We start from the raw sequence: 17,926 nt of genomic DNA on the forward strand, positions 1-17,926 counted from the left end.
GGGAAGAGGCCGGAAAGTGGAGAACGGCTGAACCGAGGTCCATAACGAAAGCCTCGGAGACTTGGAAACCGGGTAGCGGGAATGATGAATCCTCCGGGAAACAAGCTGCAGCTTCTGCAACGGCGGCGGTGGCTTCCCTCTTGCTCCCTGGGTGCCGCTGGCCACGTTTCGGCAAACGACGCTGTGACAGAAAAGGGACAGGCAGGTTACCCAAACAAGACCTGCTCAGCGTCACCCTCTCACCAGTCCCGCGAAGAAGCGCTTCCCCATTTCCGGGGGCTGCGAGTTCGAGTCCCAGGGCCGCGCTGCTCCCGGTGAGCCCGCCAGAGGGGGCGAGGGGGCCCTCGCCTCCCATTCCCTCCCCCTCCCTTGGGATGGGGAAGGCATGGGGGGGGGACTGTCAGTGAATCCTCCCTGCCCTGAAGAGCTCTCCCTGGGGGGGAGGGGGCTTCCTCCCCCCCTCCTGCAAGCACACGGCAAGGGGTGGGGGTGGGGGGAAGGGCTTCTCCCCCCTCCTTCCTTGCTCGCCGGGCCCTCCCTCGGCCTTGGGCGGAGGCGCTGCAGCTCCAGCCCCGACGAAGGGCCGCCAAGGCGTGGGATCTACTCGCGAGGAGGAGCCGGGGGGGCCGCGGGAGGGGGGAGGGGGGAAGGCGGCGCCTCCTCCTCCTCCTCCCGCCCTGCCCTCGCGCCGGCTGTCTGTCTGTCTGTCTCCTCCCGGCCTCCCTCCCTGCCGACTGACCAGGCCGCCGCCGCCCGGGCCCGCCACATCGCGACGCCGGTTGGGAGGGGGAGGGGGAGGGGAGGAGGCCCCGGCCCCGCCTCAGCCGCGCCGCGCCACGCCCCACCAGCCGCCCGCCCGCCCTCCCTCCCTCCCTCCCTCAGCCGCGCTCCGGGACGGGCGGGTCCGGCGGCCAAAACCCTCCGGGGCGCCGCCTCGTCCCCCGCGGCACCAAAGTTCCGGGCGGGAGCGAGCGAGCGGGGGGACCGTTTTGAGCGACGCACCGCCTGCGAGCGGGAGGGCCGAGGTGGGCAAGGCGGCAGCGCCCCCTGCCGGCGCGGAGGAGGAGCTGCTGGCAGCCGGGCTGGGGAAAGGGGGCGGGGCGGCCGCGCCAGCCGGAGTCGAGCCCGGGCCGGGGGGGCGGGGGGGGGAAGGCCAGCAAGGGGTGTGGGGGGGTGGGGGGAGGCCGTGGGCCCCGAGCCCCCTTCGCCTGACGCCCCTTAACTGACCCCCCTCTCTCCGCCATTCGTCCCCTTTCATTTGCCAACACGATGGATGGATCATTACAGGAGCGGTTAGGTTTTCTTACAAACCCCTTCCGTGGGGGGCAGGGGCCGGGGGGGGGGTCTCGGCACCCCCCTTGTTTGTTTGTTTATTGTTTTCCATTTCCACCTCCCCCCCCCCCCGCTGAAGCCAGGCTCAGGGCAGGTCACAACCAGCCAACAGGCACAATAATCCTCCTTGCAAACGCACCTGTCTCTGAATCAACCCTACAACCTCCACAAAGCAGTCGATGGCGCCAAGAAAGGTGGTTTCCACTGAACTGCTGCAGCCAGCCAGCCCCCCACCCCTTAGACCATCACCTCAATAAATTAACACGCCAGGGCGGGGGGAAGGGAAGGTGATATGCTTGTATTAGTGTATTAATTCCCAATGACAATAACACAGGAGGAGGCTGAGAGTTTAAAGCAGTTTGTTTATTAGGCCCAGTAGACGCACCGGGTGAGGACTGCCCCAAATGCGCAGGACAATTCACACGCCAGAACAAAGGATTGCAACGACGTTTATAACTTCTGGTCAGGGGTGTTACAAAATACGTCATATAGTGCGTAGAGACACAAAGACCCAATAACGGATACATTTGGATTAGCAGATCCTATCAGTGTGGTTTTGAGGCGTGGATTTAGGTGGCCACGTGATCTCTAATGGAGAAACGAAACTTAACATTCCTATCTGACACCCCTAAATCACTGCCTGGGGCCTCCTTAGGGCGGCTAGCGGTACCAGGCCTGCAAGGAGGAGCTCACTGGCACCGGATTCGTAGTGGATGCCAGTTTATGCTAACTCAGTGATCACACAGGAGTGAGTAGGAACCAAAGAACAATACTTGACCCCTTATACATGGGGGATTGCCATTATATATGTGTGCAGAATATGGTATTGTTCTAGATGATAACCCTTATACCCCGGGCTTAGCATCTTTATAAGTGTGAGTATGCGGACTGATTATAAAAGCATACATTTCCAATAATAATGAAGATTATAGGCATTACGGAGGGAGGGAGGGAGGGAGGGAGGCCAGCACAGATGACCTCCACGGCTGCCCTCCATTGCAGGCCTGGTGGAACAGCTCCGTTTTACAAACCCTTTAAGGTCCCGCAGGGCTCCGACGCTGCTCGGGAGGGGAGGTCCACCAGGCAGGAGCCGGGGCCAGAACGGCCCTAGCCCTCATCGAGGATAGCCGCACACTCCTAGGGCCAGGGACCACCAGCAAGTGGCTGTCTGTTGAACGTTTCTTGGCAAGTGTGTGTGTGTGTGCGCGCCAGGAGAGGCGGTCCCAAAGACAACGAGGGTCCCAGACTGTGAAAGGTCAAAACCAGCACCTTGACCTTGATCCGATGTTCCAGCTGCAGCCAGTTCAGTTGACAAAGCGCAGGGGTGTCTGTCTGTGTTCCCACAGCGAGGAGGAGACTCGCCTCAGCATTCTGTACCAGCTGGAGCCTTCGGATCAGTCTCGAGGGCAGCCCTGTCTGTAAAGCGAGTAATCCGGCCTAGAGGTGACCGCATGCTGTAGAGCGGAGGTTTGGAGCAGAGGACTCTGGCCTGAAGAACCGGGTTTGATTCCCCCACTCCTACACACGAGCAGCCGAGGTTGGTTTCCCCACTCCTACACATGAAGCCAGCTGGGTGACCTTGGGCTAGTCCCAGTTCTCTTTGAGCTCTCTCAGCCCCATCTACCTCACAGGGTGTCTGTTGTGAGGAGGGGAGGGCGATTGTAAAACAGTTTGATTCTTCCTTAAGTGGTAGAGAAAGTCAGCATATAAAAAACCAACTCTCCTCCTCCTCCTCCTCCTCTTCTTCTTATATCTACTGTTCAGACCTTTGTGTAGCCAGAGAAACAGGTTGCTGCCAGCACAGATCCCATCAGTGTATATATGAAGTTGGGATTTTTTGCCCCGATATGCATCACTTTGCACTTCCTCACATTGAATCTCATTTGCCATTTTAATGCCCATTCCTCCAGTTTGAAAAGATCCTTTTGGAGCTTCTTCCTCCCTCAGATGGCCCAACACCCCCCCCCCCCCCGCGCAGTCCTAAACCACAGGCAGTCTGGAGACTGGCACGTGTGCCTGTGCAAACCAACCAGAAGCATTACAGCAGGAGGTGCTAGCAGACAGGGTGAGAGTTTGCTTGCAGCAAAACACCCGATCTGTGCTGAGTCAGAGCGTCACAGCGCCATGTGTGAATGTGGCCCACATGTGCGCTGGCAAGCAGATGGCATCCTCAGGGAGTTGGGACCAGCTGCAATTGCTGCCAGAGCAATGGGTGGGCACTGGGCGGCAGCCCCTCTGGGCAGAGGACCACCAATGCAAGCAGCGTTTGACCCAAACTGTCACCTGGAGGTGTGGGTTGGAACACACCTTTTAAAACACATGGTGAAGCCCCCCTGCCTTTGGATCAGGACCCCGGCTCAGCCTCTGAGCTTACAAAGGCATCCCCAGAAGTGATGCTGTGCCTCAGAGGAGGATGCCCGCTGTTGCCAGGCTGAGTCCCCGCCTCCCCAGCAAAAAGGACACCCCAAGCATGGCTGCAGAAACGCCAGCAAAGCACCTGCCAACCCAACAGGGTTCAGCTCAGTGCCCAGGCAGGAGAGGAGGCATCGGTAGCTGCTGGTGGGTCCTGGACTGCTCTCGCCACACCTGACCTCAGAGGGGGAGGGGGAGATTCCACCAAGTTTGTGGAAGCTGAGAAGGCAACCTCTCGAGCCAAAGGCAAGACACAGGAAAGAAAGGCCCTCCTCATAGAATCACAGAGTGTGAGGGTCTGTTTGCCTTGCCTTGGATAGGCCTTTGCCTTGTATGTTTCCCCCCCCCCTCCCTGGACTCGTAAAAGCAGTCCAGGCCTCTTGACTTTCCTTGGTTCAGGCGCAGCGTCTGACGGGCCCCAGGTTGGAATGTCTCTTCCCTCTTCCCACGTCCCTCCCTTGCTCTCACTGACTCCCTTCCACCACTGTGGCCTTGGTGGGTAGATAGTACTAACAAGCTCTGAGTTCTTTGATGTTTTGTACCATGCACAATTATCTCGTAGATTCCCATAACATACGTTTGACATCTGCTTCCCTGTAGGGGTTATAATTCTGTCTTTGTGAATCTGTGTTCACTTGCAACTTTACCAGTGTAAAGGCCTGTACTACCTGAAGCTTCCAATAAAGTTTCTTGTTTCTTCATGACAGTCTGAGCAAGTGATTTTATGGAATTTGCACAGGAAGGTTGGGAACCCTCACATTAAGTTGCAAGTCTTTTGCCTCGTTATCCTGCTCCTGTACCGTTCTTGGACAGCTATGGCAGGCAACGGGGATGACGACAAGAAGGACGATGCTGTGCCCAAAGAGCCCGACCTGGCCCCTTCGGAAGGGAAGTCGACTGGGAAGACGCCCAGTGGAGCCGTTTCAGGATCGGGTTTGGGTGCAAAGTCCAAGCCCACCCGCTTGGAGACCTGGCTGGAATCTCCCCGGCATTGGTCGCTCCCGCAGAGCGACGCGCAGTCACGACGGACTGTGGTTCACGGGTTGGGGTTCGAGGACGATCCCGCCCGAAAGGAAGCCCTGCTGCTTCACCAGATGGATGAGGAGCGGCAGCGCTGGCAGAAAGAGCGCCAGGAGTTACTGGACCGGATGGATGCCATGAACGCTGTGATGCTGGACATGGCCCAAGCCATGGACGACCTGAAGGTTCAGACTCCACCCGTGGCTCCGGCAGACGGAAAGCAACCACCTGGCCCTCCCGTGGTCCCCGCACCTCCCATCCGTCCCGCTGAGATCTGAAGATCACGTATGACGGGTCGAGTGACCAGCTGACGTTTTTCATGGTGCAAGTGGACATTTTTATGCGTGAACAGGCCCGGACTTTTACTTCGGAAGAGTCCCGGGTCCAATACGTGGCGTCCCTCCTGCTAGGTGAGGCGGCCGCCTGGATGGTACAGCAGTATGAGCTCCGCTCCCCGGTCTTGCGAAGTCTTGATGACTTCATGGTCGCCCTTCGACACCGTTTCGAGGACCCGCATTTGGGTGAGCGAGCAAAAACTGCTTTGCAACAACTGCGCCAAGGGACTAAGTCGGTCACGCAGTATGCTAGCGAGTTCCAGTCGCTCTCGAGTCGCATCTTGGACTGGAGTGAAGCTACCAGGGTGCAGTGTTTCCGCGAAGGTTTGAACCCGGAATTGCAACAGTGGGCTTTCATGCAAGGTAACCCTCCCGATGTTGAAGGCTGGGTTCGCCACGCCGCTGACATCGAGAACCGAAAGCAACTACTACTCCTGTCCCGACAACGCACCGGACGGGAGACCAAGACCCGTGGAGACAGATCCGGCGGTCCGAAGGACTCTCGTCCCCCCTCGGGGGGAGGACCCTCCATGACCGAACGCCGTAAACGCTTTGAGAGCGGGGTCTGTCTCGTTTGCGGGGGGAAAGGACACTTTGCTTCTCAATGCCCTTCACGACCCGGACGTCCGGGACCGTCTCGTCCGGCAACGACCGAGCCTGAGAAGCCCCCTCCCGAGGGGCAACCTCGCCGCCGGAGCGGCGCACCGAGCCGACGAAGCACACCCTCGGCCTTGCACGCACGCACTGAAGTCGAAGCCTCGGGCTCTGCCGGCCCATCGGGGTCACGGATTACAAATGAAGCCTTTGACTCATCAGAGTCACGGATTACAAATACCGCAGCTGCTTCCTCCAGCGAGGAGGAGGACTGGGACATGCCGGCAAAAAACGCCGTCGGTCTGCTGTAAGGGGGGCTCCTCAGCAGACCGCTCCGAACGTTGTGCAAGGAGCTCCACTAATGGTAAGCGCTCAAGAAGACAATGTGTATGTAAAGGTCAATCTCTCACTGCCAAAAGGGGGGCCCACGTTAGAATTTACGGCCCTAGTTGACTCGGGTTGTGCCCGCACCATGATAAGTGAAGAGGCTGCCCAACAATTGCGCGTTAAGCGAAAGCGGCTACCTGAACCCATCCGCTTTTCCCAGATGGATGGCAGTGACTTTAAAAAAGGACCTGTAACTCACCGCACCGCTGCGGTCGTCATGGCTATAGGGGAGCATTGGGAACAACTTTATTTTACCATTGCCCCCATCGTCACACCTATTGTGTTAGGGATGAATTGGTTGCTGGGGCACAATCCCTCCATAGACTGGGTTGAGCGGACGCTCACCTTTCCCCGCAACCCGTGTGAACTTCATGATAAAGATCGAGTACTGCACACTCCCGCAGCCGCCCTCGTAGGGGCCCCTTCTGTCGGGACTCCGCTGCCCCAGCTTCCCAACGAGTATTCCCAGTTTGCCGATGTGTTTGACGTGCGGGAATGCGACGAGCTGCCCCCCCACCGGGAAACGGACTGTCCTATCGAGATAGTGGGGGATGGCAAATTGTCCAAGGGAAAGGTCTACCCCATGAGTCCTAGTGAAAAGGCGGTGCTGCGAGATTATTTGGACACCAATTTGGCGCTGGGCTTTATCCGCCCATCTAAGGCTCCATACTCGGCCCCCGCCTTCTTTGTCAAGAAAAAGACGGGAGACTTGAGACTGTGTATTGATTTCCGTAGACTGAATGCGGTCACTCAGTCTAATGCATACCCCCTCCCTCTCATTCCAGACCTTCTCGCACAATTGAAAGAGGGCCGAATCTTCACCAAATTGGATTTGGTGGAGGCTTACCACCGAGTCCGCATACGAGAAGGGGACGAACCAAAGACTGCCTTCTCCAGTTGTTTTGGAATGTTTGAATATTTAGTGATGCCGTTCGGACTTTCGGGGGCTCCGAGTGTGTTCATGCAATTAATTAACGAAGTACTCCATGATCTATTGTTCCGCGGGGTGGTGGTTTTCTTGGACGATATTCTCATTTATACGAAAACCATGAAGGAGCACGTACAACTGGTGCGCGAAGTGCTGCAACGGCTGCGCGAGCACAAACTGTTTGCTAAGGTTTCTAAATGTGATTTCCATCAACCCTCCATCACCTTCTTGGGGTACGTGATTTCCCATCAAGGCTTAGAAATGGATCCCGAAAAGGTTCGGGCAGTAATGGAATGGGATCCCCCCACCACGCGCAGGCATTTACAGCAGTTTTTGGGCTTTGCTAACTTTTACCGAAACTTCATCCCTAATTTTGCCCAAGTAGCGCTCCCCCTCACTTCGCTCCTGCGCATGAAAGGGAAAGGGGCAAGAGCCGCCTTGCCCTCAGCTCGGTTGCAATGGACTTCGCACTGCCAGCAGGCTTTCGATACGCTCAAGCTGCTTTTCTCGTCCGAACCCGTTCTTGCGCACCCTGATTGTGAAAAACCTTTCGTGGTCCAGGTCGATGCCTCTGACGTCGCCATGGGGGGGGGGCCCTCTTGCAACGGGACGAGAACGGTCAGCTGAGACCTTGTGCCTATTTTTCAAAGAAATTCTCCCAATCCGAAATCAACTGGGCTATTTGGGAGAAGGAGGCCGCTGCTGTTAAACATGCCCTCACCATTTGGAGGCATTTCCTGGAAGGGGCAGAGATCCCTTTTGAGGTTTGCAGCGATCACAAGAACCTAGAGGCTTTAAAAGGGGCTAGAAAGCTCACCGCGAAACAGATTCATTGGGCACAGTTTTTTGCCAAATTCCGCTTTGTCCTGAAACATGTGCCAGGGAAGGACAATGTGTTAGCGGATGCTCTTTCTAGGCTTCCCCAATACCGCAATGACTTTGACCGGCCGGTGGATTCCTTTTTACCCCTGAACAGAGAGGGGAGGTCTCGGGACTTGCAGTGACCACCCGATCCCAGTCCCACCGCCAGGAGTTTCCCCCCCTCAAGGGAATCCCGGAGGCTTTTCAACAGCGGCTCCGAGACGCTTCTCAGAGGGAGGCGGATCTGCAGGTTCTCCCCGCAAATCTCGACCAACAGGGCTCCTTGTGGTTACAGGGGGGTAAGCCTTATGTCCCCGAAGTGCTCCGAAAAGAGGTACTGGGACTGGTTCACGGGGCCAAACTTGCTGGGTATTTTGGGTTTGTAAAGACTTTGCATCTATTGCGGCGTCAATTTTGGTGGCCAGGTATGAGGGCCGATGTGGAATTGTATGTTCGCAGCTGCCCCATCTGCGCCACGGCCAAAAAACGGATGGGAAAGCCCCCCAGACTCTTAAAGCCTCTGGAGACCCCGACCATGCCCTGGGAAGTGATCGCCATGGATTTTATCACGGATTTGCCCCCTAGTCGGGGAAAAACTGTACTGTGGGTGCAGACTTATTCTCTAAACAGGTTCACTTTGTGTCTTGTGCGGGGCTACCATCGGCCCAGAAATTGGCTAATCTGTTTATTAATCACGTGGTGAAGCATCATTCGATCCCGAGGAAGGTCCTCTCCGACAGAGGGGCCCAATTCGTAGCCAAGTTCTGGAGGGCCTTCCTGAAAGTCATGGGGGTGGAAGAGCAAGGACTCTCTTCAGCCTATCACCCCCAGACCGATGGCCAAACCGAACGTGTCAATGCTGTAGTAGAATGCTATCTAAGATGTTATGTCAATTACCACCAGGATGATTGGGTAGACCTGCTGCCTTTTGCTGAATATGCCTATAATAATGCCCCCCATTCCTCCACAGGTTTCAGTCCTTTTCATGTGGTTTATGGAAAGGACTTTGGGCCCTTTGGTTCTCCTAACATCACTCCTGAAATTGAAGGGGTGCAGGAGGTCCAGGATTGGGTACAAGTAGTGCAGACCACTTGGCCCTGGCTGCAGAAAAACCTGGAAAGGGCCAAGCGCAAATACAAAGACCAGGCCGATAAACATCGGTCTCCAGGGTGGGAACTGAAGGTGGGAGGGCAGGTTTACCTTTCCACCAAGAACCTGCGGTCACTTCGGCCTTGCAAAAAGCTTAGTGACAAGTATGTAGGTCCTTTCTCCATCACCCGGGTGATCAATGACGTCACGGTAGAGTTGGAACTTCCCAAGTCGCTTCGAGGGGTACATCCGGTGTTCCACATCAGCCTACTTAAACCGTACGTCGCTGCCCCTCAGTTCCACCCCCTCCCTAAGTCCGAAATTCCTACAGTTGTGGGAGGGGAATCGCATCTTGAAGTTTCTAAAGTGTTGGACTCTAAGCTGAAAAAGGGAAAACTGTTCTATTTGGTCCGCTGGAAGCACCTGGGGTCCGCCCAGGATGAGTGGGTGGCTGCTCCCCATGTGGCGGCTCCCCGCCTGGTTCGAGAGTTGCACTCTGCCTATCCTGACAAGCCTCGTCCGCCCGGACTCGGGGGAGGGGGGCCTTAAGGGGGGCAGAATGTGAGGGTCTGTTTGCCTTGCCTTGGATAGGCCTTTGCCTTGTATGTTTCCCCCCCCCCTCCCTGGACTCGTAAAAGCAGTCCAGGCCTCCTGACTTTCCTTGGTTCAGGCGCAGCGTCTGACGGGCCCCAGGTTGGAATGTCTCTTCCCTCTTCCCACATCCCTCCCTTGCTCTCACTGACTCCCTTCCACCACTGTGGCCTTGGTGGGTAGATAGTACTAACAAGCTCTCAGTTCTTTGATGTTTTGTACCATGCACAATTATCTCGTAGATTCCCATAACATACGTTTGACATCTGCTTCCCTGTAGGGGTTATAATTCTGTCTTTGTGAATCTGTGTTCACTTGCAACTTTACCAGTGTAAAGGCCTGTACTACCTGAAGCTTCCAATAAAGTTCCTTGTTTCTTCATGACAGTCTGAGCAAGTGATTTTATGGAATTTGCACAGGAAGGTTGGGAACCCTCAGGGTCATCTAGTACAACCCCCTGCACAAGGCAGGAAATTCACAACTACCCCCAGTGACTCCCTACTCCATGCCCAGAAGATGGCCAAGGTGCCCTCCCTCTCATGATCTGCCCAAGGTCACAGAATCAGCATTGCTGACAGATGGCCATCTAGCCTCTGCTTAAAAACCTCCAGGGAAGGAGAGCTCACCACCTCCTGAGGAAGCCTGTTCCACCAAGGAACCACTCTGACTGTTAGAAAATTCTTCCTAATGTCTAGATGGAAACTCTTTGGGTTTCATTTCAACCCGTTGGTTCTGGTCCAACCTTCCAGGGCAACAGAAAACAATAATATGACAGCCCCTCAAGTACTTGAACTTGGTTATCATATTCCCCTCTCCGTCTTCTCCTCTTCAGGCTAAACATACCCAGCTCCTTCAACCTTTCCTCATAGGACTTGGTGTCCAGACCCCTCACCATCTTCGTTGCCCTCCTCGGGACACGTTCCAGCTTGTCCTTCTCGAAGTGTCCAGAGCTGGTTGCTACCACTGAGCATCACGCATAGCCCATCATCAGGCTGCTCGCGCATTCCCGGGACTCCGAAACAGCCCAGGTGTGTGTGTGGGGGGGGGGGCCCGCTCCGTGTCTGGTTTTTGTGCTCTCTGGCGCTCTCTGGTGGCTGCTGGCGAGAACATCGTCCATTCGCTCATTCATTTTAAACACTCCCGTCTCCCCTTTCTCACGTCCCAGGCCGGTCTTAAAAAAAACCACAGCCTGGCAGCCTGGCTCAGTATAAAGCCTTGCCATTCAGAGGTCTAGTTTCAGGAGGGGCCGTGGCTCAGTGGTTGGGCATCTGCTTGGCATGCAGAAGGTCCCTGGTTCAATCCCCGGCACCTCCAGGTAAAGAGTCTGGCAGTAGATGATGGGAAAGACCTCTGGCCCTGGAGAGCTGCTGCCAGTCTGAGTAGACAATACCAACGCTGATGAATCCATGGTCTGATTCAGTAGAAGGCAGCTTCACGTGTGGTCACGCGTGCTCTCCAGTATGAGACCATGAATCTCCCGGCAAGAGAGACACCCGACAATGTGTTTAGTTCACAGTGAAAATAATAGGTAAGTAAACACTAGTAGAGAATCTGTTTCTATTTTATCATTTCTTAAGACATATTTATAACATCTTTAATGCTGAGTAATTTAGAAGAACTCTGACCTGGATGGCCCAGGCTAGCCCGATCTCATCAGATCTCAGAAGCTAAGCAGGGTCAGCGCTGGTTAGTATTTGGATGGGAGACCACCAAGAATACCAGGGTTGCTATGCGGAGGAAGGCACTGGCAAACCACCTCTGTTAGTTTCTTGCCTTGAAAATCCCATAAGGGGTTGCCATAAGTTGGCTGTGACTTGATGGCACTTTACACACACACACACACACACACACACACACACACACACCCTTTAGAAGAATGTAAAAGTAATAATAATAATATATAGATAATTATAAAGAGAACTTTTACATGGTCCAAGAGACAGCTTAATTTGTGGACTAGTAGACGAATGAGCACTGCAAGAGGATCCGTCGGTTGCCGGCTGAGGCGTTGTTGTGACCACACCAGCAGCAGAAGTCTGTGCCTATGGAACAACGGAGGTGAACCATGGTGTGGGTGCCTGGTGTAGTCTTGATGGTGGCGGTGGACTGTGGAATGGTGGTGGACCTCTCGGTGGTGATTGTGATTTCGGAGGCTGTGGTGTGGCCCACACTGGTACTGGTGGCTTGGGGGGTGGGGGTGCTTTCAAGGGTGGTCTTGATGGTGGTGGTGGACTGTGGAATGGTGGTGGACCTCTCGGTGGTGGTTGTGATTTCAGAGGCTGTGGTGTGGCCCACACTGGTACTGGTGGCTTGGGGGGTGGGGGTGCTTTCAAGGGTGGTCTTGGTGGTGGTGGACTGTGGAATGGTGGTGGACCTCTTGGTGGTGGTCGTGATTTCGGAGGCTGTGGTTGGAGTCTCATGGGTTGTGGAAGTAACCCCAGCAATTGTGAGGATTTCTCTGGCTGAGGGAACTGCTGTGGCTAAAGTGAAGGTGGGGGTTGAAAGGGGGGTGGTTGTCAGGCAGATGAGCTGGTCTTCAGTTAGTCCACTGACCTCCTTCCCGGCCAGATCCTCGGGGCTTCTACACACAACCTTATTGGCATCTCGAGCTTTGGAGGGATTATTTCTCATCCAGCTGTGGAGGTAGAGAAGATGACAGTCACACCTCCAGGGGTTCCCGCTGAGATCCACTGAGGTGAGCTTTCCCCAGCTGTTGAAGAGGCCCTCGGGGATGCTCTCCAGATGGTTATTGGAGACCTTGAGGGTCTTCACTACTGGGAGAGATAGCAGGCTGTCCAGAGAAGAGAGGTTGTTCATCTCCAAACTGAGCCACTCGAGTTTCTCCAGCCCCAGAAAGGCACCTGCAGGCAAACCCACCAGCTGGTTTCTGGACAAGGTGAGTTTCGTGAGGGCTGTAAGGTTGGCAAAGACACCCGCGGGCAGCGTCTGCAAGGTGTTTGCGCTCAGGTCCAGCTCCCTGAGCAGGGGCATCGGGCCAAAAAGCTGCCCAGGAAGCATTTCGATCCGGTTGGAAGCCAATTTCAGCTGCTTCATTTTCCTCAGCCCAAAGAAGGCCTCCCCTGGGAGGACTTGGATCCGGTTGTTGTTCAGGAAAAGCTTCTCCAGGCTGGGAAGATTCCTTAGCAAGTCGGGGGGCAGAGTCTGGATTTTGTTGTGCTGGAGGGTGAGCTCCTTCAAGCCCTGCTGGTTCTCCAGACTCCGCTCGGGGAGCTCGTGAATCTCATTTTCATACAGCCGAAGAGTCTTCAGCTGAGTCAGTTGCTTGAAGAGATCCTTTGGGAGGTTTGAAATCTTATTTTTGGCCAAGTGCAAGGTGGTGAGTTTGGGAAGCCCGTCGAAGATGCCGTCAGGGAGAGAAGGGATTTCATTGACATGAAGGTAAAGGTCCGTCAGCCTGGCCAGACCGTCAAAAAGCCCGTCCCCCACCCCTGTGATCTGATTGTCACGCAGGTTCAGTTTCTGCAGAGCAGGCAGATTTCGGAAGACGCCCCCAGGCAGGTGGCCCAGCTGAGCCCCAGAGATTTCCATCTCCTCCAGTTTCCCCAAATTATCAAAGGCTCCCACCTCAATGGTGCGGATGTTGTTCCCAAGGAACAGGAGTTTCTCCAGGTTGGGGATGTTCCGGAAGGCCCCTTCTTTGACCTTGAGGAGGCTGGTTTGGATAAAGAACATTTCGGAAACGATGGGAGGGGCCGACTTCGGGATCTCCGTCACGTCTCTAGCGCTCGTGTAGACGTCCTGGTTGTCCTTGGGGCAGCCGTACTCCTCGTCGCTGCTGCAGGGTGCCTGGCTGTGTCCAGCTCCCAAGAGGAGGAGGACGAGGACGAGGAGAAGCAGGGCAAGGCCGGCGGGCTTCATGCTGGAGGGAGACACACGGCCACAGGGCACGAACCACAAAGGGCCCGTCCTGGCGAGCCTGGCATCCGGCTAGAAACAAAATTCAGGGAGATCAGAACACACTGGGAAAGAGGGCGGATGTGAACCGGATGCAGTTCAACAAGGATGAGTGCCGAGTTCTACCTCTGGGTAACAGAAATGGGGGTCATGCATGCTGGATGGGGAATACACTTCTGGGCAGCAGTGTCTGTGAACAGGGTCTAGGGGTGCGGGTGGACCGTAAGCTCAATATGAGCAGCCAGTGTGATGCTGTGACAAAAAAGGATAATGCTGTCTTGGGTTATAGGATCCTAGAGTTGGAAGGAGCCATAGAGGCCATCTAGTCCAGCCCCCTGCTCAATGCAGGATCAGCCTAGAGCATCCCTGACAAGTGCTTGTCCAGCTGCTGCTTAAAGACTGCCAGTGAGGGGGGGCTCACCCACCTCCCTAGGAAGCCCATTCCACTGTCGAGCTGTTCTTACTGTAAAAAACTTTCCCCTAATATCCAGATGGTACCTTTCCGCCCACAATTTAACCCCATTATTGCGGGTCCTATGATCCTCTGCCGCCAACAGGAGCAGCTCCCTGCCCTCCTCTAAGCGAGAGCCCTTCAAATACTTCAAGAGAGCCATCCTGTCCCCCCCTCAGCCTCCTCTTCTCCAGACTGAACATTCCCAGCTCCCTCAGCTTTTCCTGGGAGAGGCGTGTGTGTGTGCGTGTGTGCGGGGGGTGTTAAGTGCCTTATGGTGACCCTATGAATCAGTGTCCTCTAAAAAGTCCTCTCAGTAACAGCCTTGCTCAGGTCTTGCAAACCGAGGGCTGTGACTTCCTGTCTGGTCAATCCACCTCATGTTGGGTCTTCCTCTTTTCCTGCTGCCTTTGACTTCTGCTGGCATTGGCCATCGGACTCTATGGCATTGAATCCCCTCCCATCTCCAAACCCCCAACCTCCTCAGGCTCCACCTCCAAAATCCCCAGGTAATTCCCTACCTGGAGCTGGCAACCCTCTTTAGAAGCCCCTGAAGCTCAGCCAGACTTACCTGTTTGGCCCCCGGAGGTTGTGTGGCGCTGGAGCCGTTCCGGCTTCGGCAGAGGCTGCCCTGGCCCTTATCTGGAGGAGGCATCCCACGCCTGGCCGGGCAGGGTGCTGATCTGCTCAGGGCGGCTGCCGCTTGTCTGCGTGCTCCACACAGGTCTCCCCCGAGAGATAGCGTGCGCTGGCCCAGATCCAGAGGTCTGCTTTGGTGCCAGGCCCACTGCTGCTTCCAGCACCCCAGGGTGATGTGCCACTGGGCACAGAGCGGTGGGCAAGCCCTGCCCCGGCACAACGGGCTTCACCTTCTGCTCTGGGAAGGAGCGCCTGCAGCCGGGGAGATGAAGTCGGAGGGCCTGTTGTGGCGAGACCTTGAGGGGTTGGGCCTTGGGGGGCTACAGGGCCCCGCAGGGGTCTCGGGCTCTTGTGCAGGTGTTGGGATCTGTGGGGCAGAAGCACCCCTTCTTCCAAGCCCCAAGAGCCAGCATGGTGTAGTGGTTAAGAGCAGTGGTTTGGAGCAGTGGACTCTGATCTGGAGAACCAGGTTTGATTCCCCACTCCTCCACATGAGTGGTGGACGCTAATCTGGTGATCCGGGTTGGTTTCCCCACTCCTCCACATGAAGCCTGATGGGTGACCTTGGGCTAGTCACAGCTCTCGTAGAGCTCTCTCAGCCCCACCTACCTCACAGGGTGTCTGTTGTGGGAAGGGGAAGGTGATTGTAAGCCCGTTTGAGTCTCCCTTAAGTGTTAGCGAAAGTTGGCTTATAAAAAACCAACTCTTCTTCACTGTGGCTAAATCAGAGTGGGAGAGGTAAGGGCACCGATTGCCCGGCCTGGCAGAGATGTAAGAAGGGTCGCCTTAACCGCGGCTGTGACCTGGGCCTCCATTGTCACACCCAGACTCCTGACGGCGGCCGCAGGTGTCAACTGCACGCTGTCAAGAGCTGGGAGCCGGCACCCCACCCCCGAACTGCCCTGACCGAGCCACAGGACCTCCGTCTTTGATGGATTTAGTTTCAATCGACTTTTCTGCAACCACCCAGTCACGGCATCCAAGCACCTGGCCAGTGTGTCCGGGGCAGAGTCCGGATGCCCATCCAGCAGCAGATAATGCTGGGTGTCATCAGCATACTGATGACAAGGCAGCCTGAAACTCCTAACCAGCTGTTCAAGGGGGCACATACAGATGTTAGACAACATAGGGGAGAGGGTCGCACCCTGTGGCACCCCACACACCAAGGGGTGCTGCTGCAATACCATCTCTCCAAGCGCCACCCTCTGTCCCCAACCTCGAAGGAAGGAGAACAGCCCCACGACATCATCCAAAGTGGCTGCTGACAGGGAATTGCATGCGCACACAGTTTTAATTTGGATGTACTCAACTGTTCCCAGTTTGGCAATAAGAATCTTGTACATCAAATCCAACTGCAGGAATAAAAGGTCTTAGCTGATATTTCATGAATAACGGTAAAGATCCAAGGACTAAATTGCTACCTGAAATAAAGGTCATCCAGAGGCAGGAGCGTGTTCCTACCTGTTATGAAGAGTGAAGAAGAAGAGGGATTGGTTTTTATATGCTGGCTTACTCTACAACTTAAGGGAGAATCAAACCAGCTTACAATCACCTTCCCCCCCTCCCCACAACAGACACCCTGTGAGGTAGGTGGGGCTTAGAGAGCTGTGACTAGTCCAAGGTCACCCAGCTGGCTTCATGCGGAGGAGCAGGGAAACCATCCCAGGTCACCAGATTAGTCTCCGCCGCTCATGTGGAGGAGTGGAGAATCAAACCCAGTTCTCCAGATCAGAGTCCACCGCTCCAAACCACCACTCTTAACCACTATGCCATGCTGGCTCTCTTCTTCTTCTTCTTCTTCTTCTTCTTCTTCTTCTTCTTCTTCTTCTTCTTCTTCTTCTTCTTCTTATCAGCTGTTCAGACCTTTGTGTAGCCAGAGAAACAGGTCTGGACGGAATCTGCCTTGTGTGAGGATAAAATTGGTGGTATCATAGCTCAGATCTCTGGAAAAGAAAAAGTCTTTCAACATCAGAGTTCTTACGAAAAACAACAAGGTCAATCTAGTTAGGCCTCATTGTTCAGATGTGACGGCTCCTACCCAAAATAACCCGAAGAACAATGGATCTTGTATGCAGTTCCTTTGGTTAAAAATTGCTGAGAACTTTTGGAGTACGACTGTTAGGCAGCCAACTGCAGTTCCCAGACAACAGCAGCACATAGGAGAGAGAAAAAGGTAGAATGACCTGAGTATTTATTTTATTTGCTCTGCCAATCAGAGTAGCCCATGACTAACCTTTCTAGACCAAAAATCTGCCGGGTGCGCCTCTCAATGCAGCGAAACCATACCTGTTTTTCTGCTTCTGCGAGGCACCGCTCGGAGCAATTCCATAATCTCCCCAGGTGAAGCATTCCCACTTTTGGCCTCTTCCCAGAACTTCTTGCCAGCAGAAGAACTTTGCAGCGTTGCCTCCTCTCTCACCAGCGCACTCTCTGTATGCGCCGGCACTGAAACGGGGAGGTGAATCAACCAGGCAGGTGCAGCTTACCTGGAGCCGTGGGGAGGAGCTGTCCGTCTGCAGCATGGGACAAGGAGGGTGTGACCTTCGCCAGGTCCCTTGGCATATAAGGTGAGCCAGGCTAGTAGGGACAGCCACACTCACCCCCAGGGAAGGATTGGCAACACCCAGGGAGCCCTCAACCCCCCACCCCGGCAGGCTTCCATGGGAGGGAAACATGGAGAGAATCACCAGGCTTTGCTCAATGAGGGAGAGAAAGCCGAAATGGTGAGTTCTCTCCCCCCTCCCCGCCCCCCAGCCCTGAATTGTGACTCTTCAGGTGAAGGATTGTCAGGTGTCTTTTTGAGGGTCCTCTGGATAGGAGCAAGCGGCCAAGCGGAGCTTTGGAAGGAGGGTCAGGAGCGGAAGGAAAAGCTGAGGAACAAACTGCCAACCAGATTTCCTTTACGAGCCAGCCTGAAGGGATTGTTTTCAGAGGGAGGGGAAACCCTCTGTTCAGACTTTTTCTGTGCTAAGCCCCAAAGAAGTAGCTGTTGAAATGAAAGCTCTCCAATGTAGCCCTCTGTCCGGGAGAATCATTCACCACCTGCTTTGCTTCAGGAATGTGCCCCGTATGTGCCAGGTGGCAGAGCCTGTGCCCACCATTCCTCCTCCTTGGAAGAATGTCATGGGAACCAGCTGCGAGACATCGTGCGTGCGCCCCCCCCTTGTTTCCGGAAACAAGGAGCCCCCTGGGAGGCTCAGCTACAGCTCCTAGGCAGAGGAAGCCCCCCTAGCTGGCAGGCTAGAGGGTGAACCTGGTGCCACAGGGGTGCACCCCACAGGTCTCTCGTTCTTTTGGAATATGGTTGTGTGCCTGCGTCAGTCAGGTGGGTTTTGCCATGCAGCCTGGCGATGCCTGCAAACTCATCCCCTC

General features: G+C 55.2%; 2 protein-coding genes across 2 annotated transcripts in view; one reads left to right on the forward strand and one right to left on the reverse strand.

Annotated features, from left to right (window-relative positions):
* Window positions 1-11,505: 11,505 nt before the first annotated feature.
* LOC130477802 (carboxypeptidase N subunit 2-like) lies at window positions 11,506-17,076 on the reverse strand. Its single transcript, XM_056849877.1, has 4 exons — window positions 17,041-17,076; window positions 14,487-14,735; window positions 12,511-13,497; window positions 11,506-12,366 (listed from the first exon to the last, which is right to left on the reverse strand). Exons 1-4 carry the CDS (start codon window positions 17,074-17,076, stop codon window positions 11,506-11,508), a joined length of 2,133 nt encoding a protein of 710 aa, XP_056705855.1.
* A 138-nt stretch (window positions 17,077-17,214) lies between these two features.
* The window catches only part of ATP13A4 (ATPase 13A4), a 64,855-nt gene continuing 64,143 nt past the window's right edge, over window positions 17,215-17,926 (forward strand). The window contains exon 1 of the mRNA XM_056849878.1: window positions 17,215-17,277. Coding sequence (XP_056705856.1) covers window positions 17,215-17,277 — 63 coding nt within the window. The remainder of the gene's footprint in view (window positions 17,278-17,926) is intronic.

The sequence above is a fragment of the Euleptes europaea genome, chromosome 5 (genome assembly GCF_029931775.1).
Source record: "Euleptes europaea isolate rEulEur1 chromosome 5, rEulEur1.hap1, whole genome shotgun sequence".
In the NCBI taxonomy this organism is placed as follows: Eukaryota; Metazoa; Chordata; class Lepidosauria; order Squamata; family Sphaerodactylidae; genus Euleptes; species Euleptes europaea.